Raw genomic sequence first — 16,946 nt, 5'->3', positions numbered from 1 at the left:
CAAATGTTGACCAGCAATTCAGAAAATCAGGGTCTGAGACCTCCACCAGAGAGCTGAACCACAATTCTTTCAAAACAGAATTTGTCCCTCCAATTTATAAATACAGTAAAATATTTGCAATTGCCATAACAGAAGTCCAAAAAGAATAAAAAGCAAAACAAGGAATTAGAAATAAGAAAACAATGACTAAATACCTCAGTACATAACAGATGCTATGAACTTTAATTCTCATGGGAAACTTTCTTTTTTCATGGCAGAAGGATTTCTTTTCCTTCTACCATGGAAACAACCCTTCCTGCCATTAATCTAGGGTCAGTTAAATGCTTGGAACTGCCTTTCTCCGTTTCGGTATTACATTTTGTTTAAAGTGCTTTCTATACATTTCTGACATTGCAAGTTCACGTTAAGTTGAAAAATGTTTTCAGTGAAAAGAGTGTGCCTTTATGATGACACAAATGCCAGCCAATAAACATTATGCACACTGACTTCCCTGATTCTCAATACGATTATATCCCATCATTCAAATCAACAAATCAAGCACCCTTCTCTAACATGTCCTCTTTGACAGGGCTGATGTAATCTCCATCCGACCTTAGATGACTAGGAAATTCAGAAGCTAGGAGGCAGCTTCAAAAATTCCCCAATTAGCTTATGAAAAAATGGAGGGAAAGCGATTTGCTGCTATGTAATCTTCCTGAGATAAGAACACTGTACAACTCTAGAAATACCCTGGGAACCAAGGCCTTTTGCCATATACAAATAATATAGGGGAAAATGCCCAGAGGAAGAAAGATCTGTCATATATACTAGTCAAGGCAAACCTTTTAGATGCTGGGTGCCCAAACTGTGTGGGTGCGCATGCCCAAAAAGAACATGCGCATGCACAGACATGTATGTGCATGCGCAGACATGCACGCATGTGCAGCAGAGACCCAAAGACCAGCTGGCTGGCGGGAGATCTCAACACTGGCAGCGTGGCAAGATCTTTTTCTTTTGTGAGTTTCTATTTTGTCATTTGAAGGGAAACAGAAGCTCATGAAAGAAACGCCATGGAAATCTGACTTGGGTCAATGGCGAGCATGGCAGCACAGAGGGCTCTGCGTGCCACCACTGGCACGCGGGCCATAGGTTCGCCATCACGGGTATATACTTTATCAGTGACTTTCAGGGTTGCCTGGAGCAAACTGAATATAGTTACTGAAAGCCCTTCGCTCTTTGTGTCAAAAAGTCCTACCCCATTGCCTTCCAAAGCCAACCTGGAACCTTAGGACACAAAGCTGTTCAAATGATTGAAGTTTAGGGATAATCAAGCCTGCTTGGGAACAGTTTTTGGTTTTTCAGAAGCAAGAGCTGATTACTCTCAAACTATACAATTTTTCATGACATCCTCAGATTGAGCATGGCCTTACCGCCCTTGTAATTTTCCCAAGCCTAAAACGATGACTTGTCAGAAAAGGATCTGCTTACAAATAATTGTACTGAGAATATTTTCCCCTTTTAAGGATATTTCCTGTTTATATTGTTGGGCGGCCTGTTAGTTTAAAGAACCAATTATCAGTTATGAGGAACTGTACAAAAAATTTCAGTCAAATCCCTCCAAGGACACTTGCAGTAGTAAGATGGCAATGTCAGTGGCTCAAGCGTGGGAAACAGGGAAGGAAGCAGTAATCAGAAATATAGGGTAGAATGGTGTAAATAGCAAAGGTCATATTCAGTCTGTGATGTAGGAACCATTGTGGCATCATTCCTTGTGCCCTACAGATGGCATGCCAGCACTATGGCTTTTTCAGTCTGAAATCCAGAGGAGGGACGGAGGCCAGGGAAGAAACCCTGGTGCTTCTGGTCCTGAATGCTGCAGATGCTCCCGTACAACCAGCACAACATTAGATGTTATTTAGATATAGGGAGTAAGGTGGAAGGAGTTGACTTGCTGGCAGATACTAAAGAGTAAGTGGTAACTTTTTATCTTAAAAAGTATTAAGATGGGAATCAGAACAGTAGGCTGGATTGCCATTAGTAACACCTTCTCAGACTCAACTGAACCATGAAAATTTGCCTATTTTAACCTTTAAAAATCTCTCTTTAGCATCCACAGCTTGCCTGGTTAGATTACTGACCCAGAACCACCCCTCTTGTTATACTATATTAGGCTGAGAAAGCTACAATACCTCTACATCTCGCTTCAGCTTTTCCATGAAGTCTTTTTTGGCCTCTTCACTGATGTACACTTTCTGGTTCATGTTTAGGAAATCAATGTCTTTCAGAGTTGGTAGTTCCTTGCCCTGGAAAAAAGGACAGTGCATGAAAAAGAGGCAGAGGAAGCAAGTCAAACTTCAACTTTGCTGAACCCAAATTTGGATGATGGAACTAGAAGCAATAAATGTGGCAATTAAAAAAAAACAACAAAGGTTTTTTTGTGTACATGTACTATAGAATAAAAGATTTTCATTTTGTGGATTGCGTCTTCCCCACGTATAGGCCATGGTTTTCTATTGTGGTTTCAATGTAATTTTTAAACTGATGATCTGATTTTAGGTCATTCCTTGGTGAAAAGATGGGACAAAAAAATGGCAATTACAAATCATAATATAGTTTTAAATTAGGTAGTTTCAATCCTCCTCTCTCACGTACATCTTGCATTATTTTCATCTTTACCCTCGGTTTCTTTCCTGCCCATACAAATTTGTTGATACCCTTCTGCCATTCTAAAAGGTTCGCATCTTTTTTAAGTATAGGTAACATTTGGAAAAGAAATAAAAATTTTGGTAAAATGTTCATTTTCACTGCCGCTATCCTACCCAGCAAAGATGGCAATTACAAATCAATGCAAGTAACCCCAACCATGTAATTGTAAGGTAAGATAAAGATATTTTAAACACCCCTCAGAAAAGAGAAGAAAATATCTGCTCTGTTCTCACCAATAGCAGAGTTAAATTAGTTAGGGAGTATATACCTTTCAATTGTCAGTTTAAGAAACATAAATAGTCATTCTCAACCAATTTTGAAAATGCTCTTAAAATAATTCCCAGTAAGTAGCACTTCTGCCCAATATCACGTTTTTCTATGTGTTCATTAATATAAGGGTTTTGCATTTAAGTTCTTCATCTTGTGTTTATATTTAAAAAGAGAAAGCTCATTTTAAGCTTAGAGTGATATCTCAAGAGCTACAAAAGAGGAAACGAAAATACCAGGGGTCAGGGTAGCAATGCAGACAGTTTTATTATTTTTTTCTTTTATTATAAAGGGGCTAAATCTATTTTAGATTTTGTAGGTCTCTGACTTTAAAATTGTAGGAAATTACATCAACTTCAATTACATTAACTTCAAGTGAAGCATAACATAAGACGCATAATAGGGTACTCCAGCAGTTCCAGAAAAAGTTTGGGGATGTAGGTTATCCATCTTTGCTTTAAGAAAAAGCAAAGGCTTCCTTGATTAAGTTCAACTTTTGATGATTTTATAGGTTAAACATTATCCTGTAGTGAGGTATACACATTATTCTGTACTTTGTCCAACTGGTAGTGTACTAGATTGTGCAAATCCTATAAATTTAGGTGAATCCTTTTGGATTAGGTACCTACTACTCAGTTTCTTGACCTGGAACGTCTAGTAGCCTTCTAGTGATGATACCATTTAGAAGCAACAAGGGCAGAAAAGTCCATTTACTCAAATGTAGGAGATTGAGGATGGATATGACAACTTTTTGATTTGTTTTCAGTCTTCTGCACACCATTACTATTTTTAAATCAACCCTCACCGCTCCAAAACTGAAAATTAAGGAAAAACCATGCCAGTGAAATGGATAATTTTTCTGCTTAGTGTTGATTCCATGTTTTCAGCAGCTTTCCAGGAGTCAAGCAAAAGAGAGTGAGAGACCACCTACTCCTGGCTTAGCTTTGGGTATGAATTCAGCTAATTGTGGTTTATGAAATAAAAAAACAGTAATGTTTAGACATAATCTGCATTACCTTTGTACAGACAAAGCTATAATACCATGTTGAGTTGTGTCAACAAACTGTAAACAACCCATATCAGGTTAACATGAAAATGCACCTATAATCACCAATTACCTTCTCTTTGTCACTGGCTTCACGGGATATGAGTGAACCCTAAAAAAAGGCAAGAACATAAAGATTACAGTCTAGAAAACATGAGATAAGGTGTGCATTCTTGGAGCATCTTTCAAATTAAAGTTAACATAACTCAAAATTATTTAAAAATGGAAGGGAAATGGGTTCATAACATCAGAAACCTTAAAATCTCAATGGACAGTGAAAAGCAGTGGTGGGATGCAAAAATTTTTACTACTGGTTCTCTGGGTATGGCTTGGTGAGCGTGGCAAGGGAAGGATACTGTAAAATTTCCATTCCCTCCCCACTCCAAGGGAAGCTTACTGCAAAATCCCCATTTCCTCCTGATCAGCTGGGACTCGGGAGGCAGAGAATATATGGGAGCGGTGCCAGTCAGAGGTGGTATTTAGCAGTTCTCCGAACTAGTCAAAATCTGCTGAATACCACCTCTGGTGAAGAGTACGTTAAACCTTCCAAAGGACTGCCATAGCAGATCATATATTTATTAAATAAAATCATCATAACCACAGTCAATTTAAAAAATAAAGATAAACGTTTCCCCTATCCAGTGATTGACTCTAGGGGTCGGTACTTATTTAGGTTTCCTGGCAGAGGGCGAAAGCATTGTCCAAAAACATTTTCATGGTCATATGGCTAGCATGACTATAGGCCAAGGTGCACAAATTAAAAAATATAAATTACAAATCGTTTCATGATTAATGCTATCATTTTAGGTGGCAAGGAAATTAGTAAGGAAATTTCTCATTTTTCTATAACCTCTTTTACCTGTATCTTCCATTTATTTCATCCGAATGCTTCAATGCTATTGGCTGTTATTTCCTGACTGGATGGTTTGAAGGAGGAGGGGAAGAACCTTTATGGTGCTTTGCATAGTGGTTTTATATTCTGCCTGCAGGGTATATGTGTGTGTGTGTGTGTGTGTGTGTTCTCCCTTCCCCCTCCAATATTTGAAGCAAGTATGTCCTAGTATTTAATGAGATGGTTACAGAGGCTCCACGGTTGACCAGTCATTTCTTGGCACCCAGAAAAATATGCGCACATATAGAGACTTTAATGCCATTTTTGACAATAGGCCTACCACGAATTCATAGCAAAACTGTCTTTAGCAGGACAAACAATGTAAGAGTAATACTGAATGGGCAAAAGTTTTCAACCATTTCCTGAACACATTGGTTTACATTTATTTTTGGCATATCAGCAGATCTGAAATGGAAGGTTTGCAGCCTAAAAAACAACGGTACACTGTGTAACACTTTCACGATACAGATTAATCACATCCTTTATTCAATCGGAACATATGTGGCAGGCATTTTTTTTTACTTAATAGAAGGAAGAGAAGAAACTGGGAAAACATGACTTAATTAAAGCTACCCAGAGGCTCTTAATGAAGCCAGCATATAAACCTACACCTCACCCCACTGAGTTCTAAAACCTTGGTGGATGGATTGGTTTTGTTTTTAACTATTTTTTTTTAAAAAAAGACTTCAGCAGTCAAAAAGGAAGCTTGCCTTGTCAGAAATTCAACATGCTATTGTTGTACCACCATGAAACTGGATCTACACCAAACTTGATGCCTTCTCTCTAAAAAAAAAAAAAACACCGTCTCGATAGAACATACTTGAGATGTCTCAGAACGTGGAATAATCTTATCAACACCAACTGAGAATCCCCCAGACCATCTGCTCTTGCTTGCTTTTCCCCCCTCCCTAACCTTCTGTCAAGATACACCCCCTTGGTGTCCTTGTCACTAATGCCTTTGTTAATTTCTACACCTTCGGGCCTTTGCTATACCCACCCACAGTCTCTCCTTTTTACAATGCTAATTTGCCTTGCCTTTCTATTTTCCTTATTACTTTTTTATGTAACCTTCTGAGCAGGGACTAGACTATATTGCTTCTATACTCTGCAAAGTAATTGCAATACCCCTTGGCATCAGATAGAGAAACGACCCAACAAATTAAATCTAGCTCCCTGCTCCAAAGCTTCCCGGAGAGATAGGCTAACCTTCTGAAGAGTTATAAACAAATTGGCAGCATGAGCATCCAAAGCGAGGAAAGGTATCACTTGAGATAGCTAGGCTTTTATTAGAGACCCAAATTTCATTCAAAAGAAAAAGAAAAAAACACTCTATCCCTTGTAGACTCCAGAGATAATTTTGATGAAGGAATAGGTCAAGCATTAAAAAAACGCATACATGGAAAGCAGCCCAAATCTCTCACATTCAATTCACTCACACTGCCATATCATTTCTGCCCATTCATCCTTCTCAGACTGATTCGACTTTTGGGACTTGCATTAATTTCAGGATAAGTAGCGTGTTAAGCATAATCGCGGCAATATTTTGCCATCAAATATATTAAGAGCCTCTGCCAATTACTTAATCTGCATCTCTGTATAATATGTGTACTAACAAGCAATTCTCGGCTGCATTTTGAGCTATAGCCCTCTGTGGCAATGCAGTTTCTAGCCCGTCCCCTCCAGAGAGAGAGAGAGAGAGAGAAAGTGGCCCCCTAAAACACTTGTGAATGCAAACACTGGTTGTAAATTATCCACATAACCTTGGTATGAGAGAACTTCCTTTAGGTCAGCATTTAATGATGTGTAGCCGGGCGTGGACACGACCCGTCTCATTTTCCCAGCTTAGTTTTTCAGCACAAAGTAGCGACCTTGCATTTGAAACCATTCCTCTCACGAGTGAATTCCCCAAGGAAAGAAGGGGGCCCTTGCGTGGCAGTCCTGAGGCAGGAGATGGGGAGGGAGAACTTGGCAGCCAGAGCCATCTAGGCTGCCTTAGCAGAGGCTTTGGGACAAGGAACCGGAAATGAAGCACAGGCTTCTGAGAGAATGTCCTTATCGCTTTGGTTACTCACCAGCCAAAATCCCACTCCAGCTGGGGCTCTGCAGGACTAGCCCCACAGGAAAGCTGATGCAGATAGATGGGAAATGGGAATATAAGTAGTCCTCGACTTATGACAATTCATTTACTGGCACTTCAAAGTTACAATGACCCTGAAAAATGTGACTTACGACAGTTTTTTACAGTTATGACCTTGGCAGCATCCCCATGATCACGAGATCAGAATTCAGATGTGTGACAACCGGTTCATATTTATGACCGTTGCTGTGTCCCAAGGTCATGTAAACCACCTTTTGCGACCTTCTGACCAGCAAAGTCAATGGGGAAGCCAGATTCATTTAACAACCGAAATGTTGGGTTCCACTGCGGTTGTAAGTCGACTACCTGTATACTACTTGTATAGCAACAACCGATGTTTAACAGACTATCAGGAAAACAAAATGGATCTTCTCCAATGGGCAACTATCAGATCAGAACTAGACCCCTCCTCGGATAGAACCTAACTCAGCTCTGACAGAAAGGACTAGAGGAAGCTCAGGGAGAATGCTTTGCTTGCTTTAAGACTGAGGACTCATTTCTGACCTTAACAATAGCTAATTGGGTACAGTAGTGGGGCGGTGTGTGTGTGTGACTCCCAAAGGATTTTGTCTTTGAAACAGATCTACCTATTGTGATCTCCTCTTTGAACAGGCCACTGGAGTCCATGATGCATGAAGAGAGCTACATAAGCAAAAGGCAGTCCTGGCCCTAAAGAGCTTATTATCTAAATTTAGACACTGTGGCTTGATGATGAGGGAGTCAGGCAGGCAGTGGCAGAAGATTCATGGAATGAATTAAGCGCATCCCAGTCTGCAATCCCACATCACTCACTCAGGAATAAAACCTCACTGAACTTGGGAATGGTGCTTCCTCCCAAGTAGACACACTATCCTTTCTGTTATGGATAAGGTGGTTAGAAAGGTGGTGTCAGCTGCTAGCTCTGTGAAGCCTTTGACTAAAACCAGCTGTTTGGGGCTGAGCAGATTTAAGTGGGCAGAAGCTTGATCAGATCCATGTACCCAAGCATATATAGCATGAGTCTTTACTGTTAAATAACGACCCCATGAGCGCCCTTGTCTCACACCAGATAGAAATCATGCTTGCTTGTCAATTTGTGGCACAAAACCATTTTAAGACACTGCCAGTTGAGGCAGCATTTTTAATAAATGCTATTTGCATGACCTTTTATCTTAATTACTCCTGTATGATGATTATACTTTTTATAAAATAATCAAAAGAGAATGCCTTATTGAGAAATTTGATTATTACAAGGTAAGGAGATTAGATCCCAAAACTCTACTTAGGGCTGTGCAGTTTCCCAAATCAATTATGCGCTGCTCCCTTGTCTCAACACTTTCTGTTCCCAAGGGAGAGAAGGGGATGTTACGGAGACAATGGCATCCACACACCAAACCCACTAATGCTAAAGCAACATAAGGACAAGGATGTCACTATGCAAATACCACGACATATTTATATTAGTCTATTACAGGTACATAAGTTTCTGTAATTGCCCGATGATGTCAACACACATGTATCATCTTCCCCCCTCCCCTTCCCCAGGAGAGAAAGATCTGGAAATCAACATCTCTCTAAAGCTACATGTGGCATTGTGCTAAACAGCTATGACTGGGAATTTTGGAACATAGCAGTGAATATGGGCTGAGTCAGAGAAATGAGCCAAAACTCCTGACAGCCCACCTCCTCCTTGTAACAAGTCAATCCATTTGTCTGAATGTTTTGTTTCAAAACAGTGTATCAGGGGGTAATTGAGCTAAACCACCAGTAACACAACGAGAGCCAATTTGGTCTAATAGTTAAGGTGCTGGCCTAGGAACTAGGAGACCTAGTTCTTGTCCCACTTTAGGCATGAAAGCCAGCTTGGTGATTTTGGGCCAGTCACTCTCTGTCAGCCCAAACCATTTCACAGGGTTTCTTGTTATAAAGGAAACAAGAGGAGGAAGGAGCATTAGATATATTTGCTGCCTTTGAGTTACTTGTAAATAATAATAAAGGCAGGATAAAAATCAAATAACAGATAAATAATACTATTTCCACATATACCAGCATGTATACAGTCATGTGGAAAAAAAACAACAACTTTGAGTTCTATGGTTTTACATATCAGGACATAGTAAAAATCACCTGGTCCTTAGCCCATTATACCATGTTCATTAAGATGAACATGGTATAATATGTCATGTGTTGTTGTTCATCTGAGGTTGTATTTGCCTTCTTTTAAGAACGGCTAAGGACTGGATGGTTTTTACTATGTCTTTATATGTAAAACCTTAAGGGAATGTACTTTCATTTTCACATGACTTAGGTAAGCACCATGCAAGAGATGAATAAACAGAGACAGAGACTTCATTCACCCAGTGCTTTTTCTCCTTCGTCCATTACCTTCAGATCATACTTTCGGTGTATAGTGAGTCTGTGACTAAACATGTTCCTCATGACTAGCATGTAGCTCTCCTCGTTGTCAACACTGAGCCGGTACATGCCCAAGAATTGGGGCAAGAGGGTACTCCCATGACAATTCACAATGTACTGAAAGAAAACAGTGACAAAAACATTGTAAAATGTTGTACCAACTCTCAAGGAGCCTAATACTGGTGGAGGCAGTCAAAGGTTCAGGCATATTCTGTGTGGTATCAGATCCTGTCAGAAAGCAAATGGTTGCTGATCTCAGAATAAAGCCCATGCCTGACAGAAATCCAGTTTCCAAACACTCGTGCCCCTTGGTACATACAATAAGTGCTAAAAAGGCAATAATACACATTATTATTAATAAAGAATGAACTAATGGAGATTCCCGGCAAATTTCAGATTCTAATTTTGAACACAAGTTATGAAAGATGGAAATGCATAATTCGCATCTTTGAGGATAATCAGACATTACTGAACGAAGCAGCTCTCTGGCTACAATCTCCAAAGAACAAATGCACCACCTAGTGGGGGATCGTACATTTTTAATCACTGTTTCTCCGGAGAGTAGACTAAATATCATTAATCTTTTTGTTTTTCTAAATGTCAAGCTTCAGAGCTTTCTGTTGAAAAATACATTTCTTGCTCCCAAGGCGTGAAGCAAAGCTAGAACACAAGTGTCTGTTCCTAATCAAATCTCAGGAATAAACAAGGAATTCTTTAGACTGTGACTGGGCTTCAGTCTTTGCTGTTCCATGAACAGCAGAAAAAATGTATGCACAGATCTGCAGTTGCCTACATTTACATTTGAGTCTGATGAGCTCAAAAACTAAGCTTCTTTTTAAAACACGTTTTTGCTGTTCTAGGGCGCATCCATAAAGAAATTCAGACAAAAAAGTGCCCCTTTTCTCTTCTACTCCTGAAACTAGGAGGGTTTTATATTTAGTTAATACCAGAGACCACCTGGAAATCTCAATCTCAGACTAAGAAGTCAGGAATAAAAACCCTGGAATAACAAATAATATTATAATCATCCAGGGTTTTTATTCTTGATGTTTGCCCTGTAAAGCCAGACTGGACTTAAAAGAGAGGTTTTACCCTTTTTACCAAGACCCCATTGCCCCTACAGCTACCTCACCCTTGTTAGCAAAAAATTTTTTGGAGGGTGAGGCTTTTTTTTTTTAACCAATGTATATTGCGGGAAAAGAGGAGATCAGAAGGGAAATTTCCCTTCTGTAACCATCTTCCAGTTAGCCAATCTTTGGATTCAAATCAAATAAACTTTCATCTAGCTATAATCCACCCTGAAGCCATTATGTCTGCAATTTGTCTTACCTGATGATAATGTGATAGAAGGCTATGCACATCAGCTACGTCTTCACTGGTTATCTCTTTTATGACCACCGTCCTGTCATAGGACAAGAGAAAGCGACCCCCACCCTCAGTCTCATAGGTTGGTGGGCTACGCGTTAGGGAGACCTGTAAAAAAGAATAAACAAAGCAAAGAAATTTTCAAGAGAATTATGAAAACTGCTGAAGGAATCTTCCACATGCAGATCAGGTAGAAGAGGGTTCACCTAAGCAAGGTCTCAGAATCCTCCTAAAGTGTTCCATTCCTTCTGACAATGCTCCTTCAATCAGCCACCTTCAAGTGGTTTCCTGCCTAGGCAAGGGGTTGGACTAGAAGACCTCCAAGGTCCCTTCCAACTCTGTTATTCTGTTCTATTTTAGATCCCAGTGGAGCACCATATGAGGGATCTTTCACCACTCTCATCCAGCTTGATTCACTGTATGATGTGAGAAGCTTGACTAAGAACTATGGAACAAGGTAGGCACACTGAAAACAACACATCAGTTTCCATGTTAGAATTCCAATTACTCAGGTGTTCAGGCAGCTTCCAAAACAAAAGATCACAAAGGGGGAAGGGGGGAAGAAACAGAAAGAGAAACAGAAACAGAAAGAACTACAAGTCACACTTATAAAATTACAGTATGAGGAGTGGCTTATTGTGCTTTTCTACCAGAAGGCACAAAGAGACATAGCTGTGCCTGCTCCAGCTTCAAAGAATACCTCCAAAATACTCCTGACAGCTCTCTCTCTCCTCCCTCTCTCCCCCTCCCTCTCTCCCCCTCCCCCCCCCGGTGTGTGTGTGTGTGTAAGAACATAGTTATAAGCAAGCCTGGCCTCGGGCTTCCTTTTCCACATTTCTCTTTAGCCCATTATCTGATCTGTAGCTGTTATATAAGTACTAGACACATACAACCTCTCGTGTGGCAACATACCATTTCTAAGCTACTGCACTTCTGGCCTTTTTTCAACATCAATATTTTGATACTTTGTAAGGAGTTCAAGGAGTTTCAGATATAATCATTTTCCCTACCTTTCCCTTAACCTTATATGATGGGTCACCATCACTGTTTTTACAGAGCAGGTGGGGGAATAAGACTAAGCGTATGTCATGAGTAAAGCGGGTCTTGCCAGTAATTCAGGACAAAGGCAACATTTCATCTGGAGCTCCTAGCCCCTCTGCTACCCTGAACCCACTTCTACTAAATGGAAGAAACATCTGCAAGAGTAATATGGATTATGTATGTAGACAAGCATATCTAGAAACACAGACACTAATACAGTTACTGAATAAAAAAATCCACTGGTTTAACATTAAAGTAATCCGACTTTAATATTAGTTTTGCTCAGGAGAACAGATTTGAACTAGTCTCTTCTGGGTTCCCAAACTGAAGCAAAAGTAACCTTATAAAAGAATTGTAACTGTATGTTCTAGTAACATAGCCTATAATTTCTCAATGTAATTATTAGAGGAATATGTAGTACAGTTAGTTCTCGACTTAGGATCACAATTGAGCCCAAAATTTCTGTTGTTAAGTTAGACATTTATTGAGTTTTGTACCATTTTACGACCTCTCTTGCAACAGATGTTAAGTGAATCATTGCAGGTGTTAAATTAGTAACACAACTCTTAAGTGAATCTAGCTTCCCCATTGACTTTGCTTGACAGAAGATTGCAAAATGTGATCACATGACCCTGGAACACTGCAGATGTCATAAATATGAGTCAGCTGCCAAGCATCTGAATTTTGATTCCATGACCGTGGGGATGCTGTAACAGTCATAAGTGTGAAAAATGGTCATAAGTCACTTTTTTCAGTGATGTTGTAACTTTGAATGGTCACTACATGAACTGTTGTAAATTGAGGACTATCTGTAATAGACTACACAATTTGTTTAATTTCAAACATGATTTATTAACACTGGGCTTGTTTCTGTAAAGTCAGTAAATGCATTAAAGAGCTAAATCAACCAATCTACATAAAATCAAACTAGTTCTACTAGATTAACAAAACATCTGGCTATAGCTGGAAAAACTCGGCACCCTCAGGTCTTTTAGGTATTCGAACTTGTTTGTTTTGTTTGTTTTGTTTTATTAACATTTGTAGGCCGCCCTTTTCCCTGAGGGGACTCAGGGCGGCTCACATAAAATCAGGGAGGGGAAGTACAAACAGTGACATAGACACATATAATAAAAGTAATAAGCAACATACATTCATCATTCGGGAGGGGCAACTATCCTTGTCCCCAGGCCTGACGGGCTAGCCAGTTCTTAAGGGCTGTGCGGAAGGCCTGGACGGTGGTGAGGGTACGAATCTCCACGGGGAGTTCGTTCCAAAGGGTCGGGGCTACTACTGAGAAGGCCCTCCTCCTTGTAGTTGCCAGCCGGCACTGACTGGCCGATGGAATACGGAGGAGGCCCAATCTGTGAGATCTAATTGGTCGCAGGGAGGTAATTGGCAGGAGGCGGTCTCTCAAGTATCCAGATCCACTACCATGCAGGGCTTTATGAGTGACTAATAGCACCTTGAAGCGCATCCGGAGATCGACAGGTAGCCAGCGCAGCTCGCGGAGGATAGGTGTTATGTGGGTGAACCGAGGTGCACCCACAATCACTCGCGCGGCCGCGTTCTGTACTAGCTGAAGTCGCCGGATGCTCTTCAAGGGCAGCCCCATGTAGAGCACATTGCAGTATTCCAGCCTAGAGGTCACAAGGGCCCGAGTGACTGTTGTGAGTGCCTCCCGATTCAGGTAGGGTCGCAACTGGCGCACCAGGCGAACCTGGGCGAATGCCCCCCTGGTCACAGCCGTCAGGTGGTGGTCAAACGATAGCTGTGGATCCAGGAGGACTCCCAAGTTGCGAACCCTCTCTGAGGGGTATAAAATTTGACCCCCCAGCCTGAGTGATGGAATATTGGTCGAATCTTTGGGAGGGAAACACAACAGCCACACGGTCTTTTCTGGGTTGAGCACAAGCTTGTTAACCCTCATCCAGTCCATAACGGCCTCAAGGCCTCGGTTCATCACGTCTGCCGCTTCATTGAGTTGGCACGGGGCGGACAGATACAGCTGGGTATCGTCCGCATATTGATGGTATCTGATCCCGTGCCTGCGGATGATCTCTCCCAGCGGTTTCATGTAGATGTTGAATAGTAGGGGGGATAAGACCGAGCCCTGAGGCACCCCATATGTTAGGGGCCTAGGGGACGATCTCTGCCCCCCCACTAACACCGACTGCGACCTGTCCGAGAGGTAGGAGGAGAACCACCGCAACACGGTGCCTCCCACTCCCACCTCCCGCAGTCGTCGCAGAAGGATACCATGGTCGATGGTATCGAAAGCCGCTGAGAGGTCAAGGAGGACCAGGATGGAGGAATATCCTCCATCTCTGGCTCTCCAGAGATCATCGGTCAATGCGACCAAAGCGGTTTCTGTGCTGTAACCGGGTCTGAAGCCTGACTGGAAGGGGTCGAGATAGTTTGCTTCCTCCAAGGACCGTTGGAGCTGAAAGGCCACCACCTTCTCAACAACCTTCCCAAGGAAGGGAAGGTTGGAGACCGGGCGATAGTTATTAAGAACAGCTGGATCCAAAGATGGCTTCTTTAGGAGGGGTCTCACCACCGCCGCTTTCAGTGCGGCGGGGAAGTTCCCCTCCCGAAGAGAGGCGGTCACAACCGCCTGGATCCAGCCTCGTGTCACCTCACTGCTGTTAGTAACCAGCCATGAGGGACACGGGTCCAGTACGCAGGTGGAGGCACTTACAGCCCTCATGGCCTTGTCCACATCCCCGGGGGTAACATCCTGAAACTCAACCCAGAGATGTTCTACCCAATCCTCTTGTGCCTCGGCTGGAGCTGCGGGGATGGAGTCCAAGTCCGACCGAAACCGAGCAATTTCTTTGGGATAAGGTGGTATTTACTTACTTGATAATCCTGATCATCAATGTTGAAGCGTTCACGGAGGTTGCGGAAAACCTGTGGACAGTACTCCTTAAATTTGAAGTGACCAGGCAAGTTTTCCCTGCAGGAATATAAGTAAGTAACATGGTTAGCTGCCAAGCCAAAGTTTAGTCTGCAAATAGAGCATAACAAGGCAGACAAGAGGCCTGATATACTTTAGAGGAGCAGAAAAAGAATGGAATGTTTTTATTTCACTCCTTAAATAAAAACACAGCTCATCTGGCCCAACCTGCTCTCCATTGTAGTGATTCATATATGGAGAAAAAAAATATGTTTGTTTTCCCCATCCTGCATCCTGAAATGCTACAGGCCATTTCATCACCTCCACGTCTGGCATTCAGGCGTACCCATTTCTGCTACGGAACGAACAAGCTCACTTTTGGAAGAACACTGCATTATATCTCATTTGTGTGAATACAAAGGCCCTACTGTTTCTTTTATCAGAAGAGGAGCCTTTTTGACAAGTGAACAAGGCTTTAACAGGAATAGCTGCCAATTACAGTTTAGAAATCTCAGTAATCTATGGCTTGTGCTCCATAATCCTCTCACCAACAGCCTCTTCTAGCACACAGTGTAATCCTCCATTATGAGGGTTGGTTACACTACTGTTCAGGCAGAAGAATCTTCTTTTAATGTAAAGCATTAGGTATCTGACAGAAAAAGGCAAGCTCTCAGCTTGTACTACCAAATAATAACATACTTTTACATAAAGACAGATTCAAGCAATGTAATATTAGGATTTTCTAAAATGGTATTTTAAAAGATAAACTAAATCATATGTATATATGTGTGTATACACACACACATACACACACAGAGTAAAAACTATGTCCCAATCAAATTATGTGAGAGCCAGTTTGACGTAAAACAGGAGGCTAAAAACTGGGAGACAATGAGTTCTTGTCTCGCCTTAAGCATGAAGCCAGTTGGGTAACTTTAGGTAGGTAATTCTCTCTCAGGTCTAGGAAAGAGGCAAACCGTTTCCAAAAATCTTGTCAAGAAAATTGAAAAGAATTGTCAAGGCAGTCACTAGGAATCACTCAAAGGGGAAGAACAAGAAAAAAGTAATTATGCAAATAGTTCACAATTCAAACATTTTGCAGTTAAGTTACTTAAAAACAAATCATGCAAAGATATAGTAAGTTAAACTTATGTATTATTATGCAATAATAATAGTATTATTATTATTATGTAATATTATGCATTATTGGAATGCATAGCCCAACCTTTCTAGCAAATTTTAATAAAGTATACCCATCCATCCATCTGGATGACCTTGGCCCAGTCACTCTCTCTCAACCCAATTCATCTCAGAGGATTGTTGTAGGGAAAATAGGAGGAGGAGGAGAGGTATATTCCCTACCTTGAGTTAAAAAACTAATAAAGGAGGGATATAAATAAATAAAGTACAATATTCAAACACTATCTCATAATCCCAAGCAGCAAAATATTTTACTTTGTTTTATTTTTTTTAAAACAGAAACTGGCCCCTAAAGAGGAGAAAATAATGGACTATTAACATTTCCTGGAATTCAGTCATTTTAATTCCCTTTTCTCTCAGCAAATCCCTTTTCAGTCGAGTCACAAGTAAAACTATATTAAAGGGCAGTAGAGGTTTGAGAAAATATAAAGGAAAGAAGCTCCATTGCAGCACAAAGAAATGGAAATGAGCAGAAGGAGATTTCAGTGAAGAAGGATCATAATCACTGTAGAAAAGCTAATATCATAATCTGGCTGGGAAAAAGAAAACGCTTAAGATTAGAAGCAGGAGTTATCTGAGCGAGGCTTTCTGCTAGACTGTAGGTGGTTTATATATTTAGTTATTGTAAATAAGGTAATCTATATAAATAGATTTATAAGGCTTAATCAATTTTAATCAATTGTAAGCCACCTGAAGTCACCTATGAGTTATATAAAGCTATATAAAGTTGTTTAATAATAATGTAATTTCTTTATAAAGGATAAAGAGATATACACACTCAGACCAATCAGAAAAGCATATCATATCTGCCAACTTTGTCAGATTACAACTTCCAGGCTCTTCAACTAGCACAGCACTGGTCAGCACTAGAGAAAAATGGCTGCATTAGGAGAATCTTTCATCTTTTGAGGGAAGTTTGTACCTGAAGGTATATTATTTGGGAGTAATTGGGGATATTAATCCTTCCCATCACGGTGATGTAGATGGACAATATTAGGCCGCATGACTTAGAACATTCCATGTA

General features: G+C 40.8%; 1 protein-coding gene across 1 annotated transcript in view; it reads right to left on the bottom strand.

Annotated features, from left to right (window-relative positions):
* PIP4K2C (phosphatidylinositol-5-phosphate 4-kinase type 2 gamma) overlaps positions 1 to 16,946 on the bottom strand; it is a 37,778-nt gene that overhangs the window by 13,663 nt on the left and 7,169 nt on the right. The window contains exons 3-7 of the mRNA XM_032210709.1: positions 14,686 to 14,782; positions 10,750 to 10,893; positions 9,391 to 9,537; positions 4,071 to 4,109; positions 2,169 to 2,282 (exon numbers count right to left, since the gene is read on the bottom strand). Of these exons, the coding sequence (XP_032066600.1) occupies positions 2,169 to 2,282; positions 4,071 to 4,109; positions 9,391 to 9,537; positions 10,750 to 10,893; positions 14,686 to 14,782 (541 nt within the window). The remainder of the gene's footprint in view (positions 1 to 2,168; positions 2,283 to 4,070; positions 4,110 to 9,390; positions 9,538 to 10,749; positions 10,894 to 14,685; positions 14,783 to 16,946) is intronic.

Source organism: Thamnophis elegans, chromosome 2 (genome assembly GCF_009769535.1).
Source record: "Thamnophis elegans isolate rThaEle1 chromosome 2, rThaEle1.pri, whole genome shotgun sequence".
Classification (NCBI taxonomy): Eukaryota; Metazoa; Chordata; class Lepidosauria; order Squamata; family Colubridae; genus Thamnophis; species Thamnophis elegans.
The sequence above is the reverse complement of the archived record's forward strand: the minus strand, read 5'-3'. Positions and strand labels throughout refer to the sequence as shown.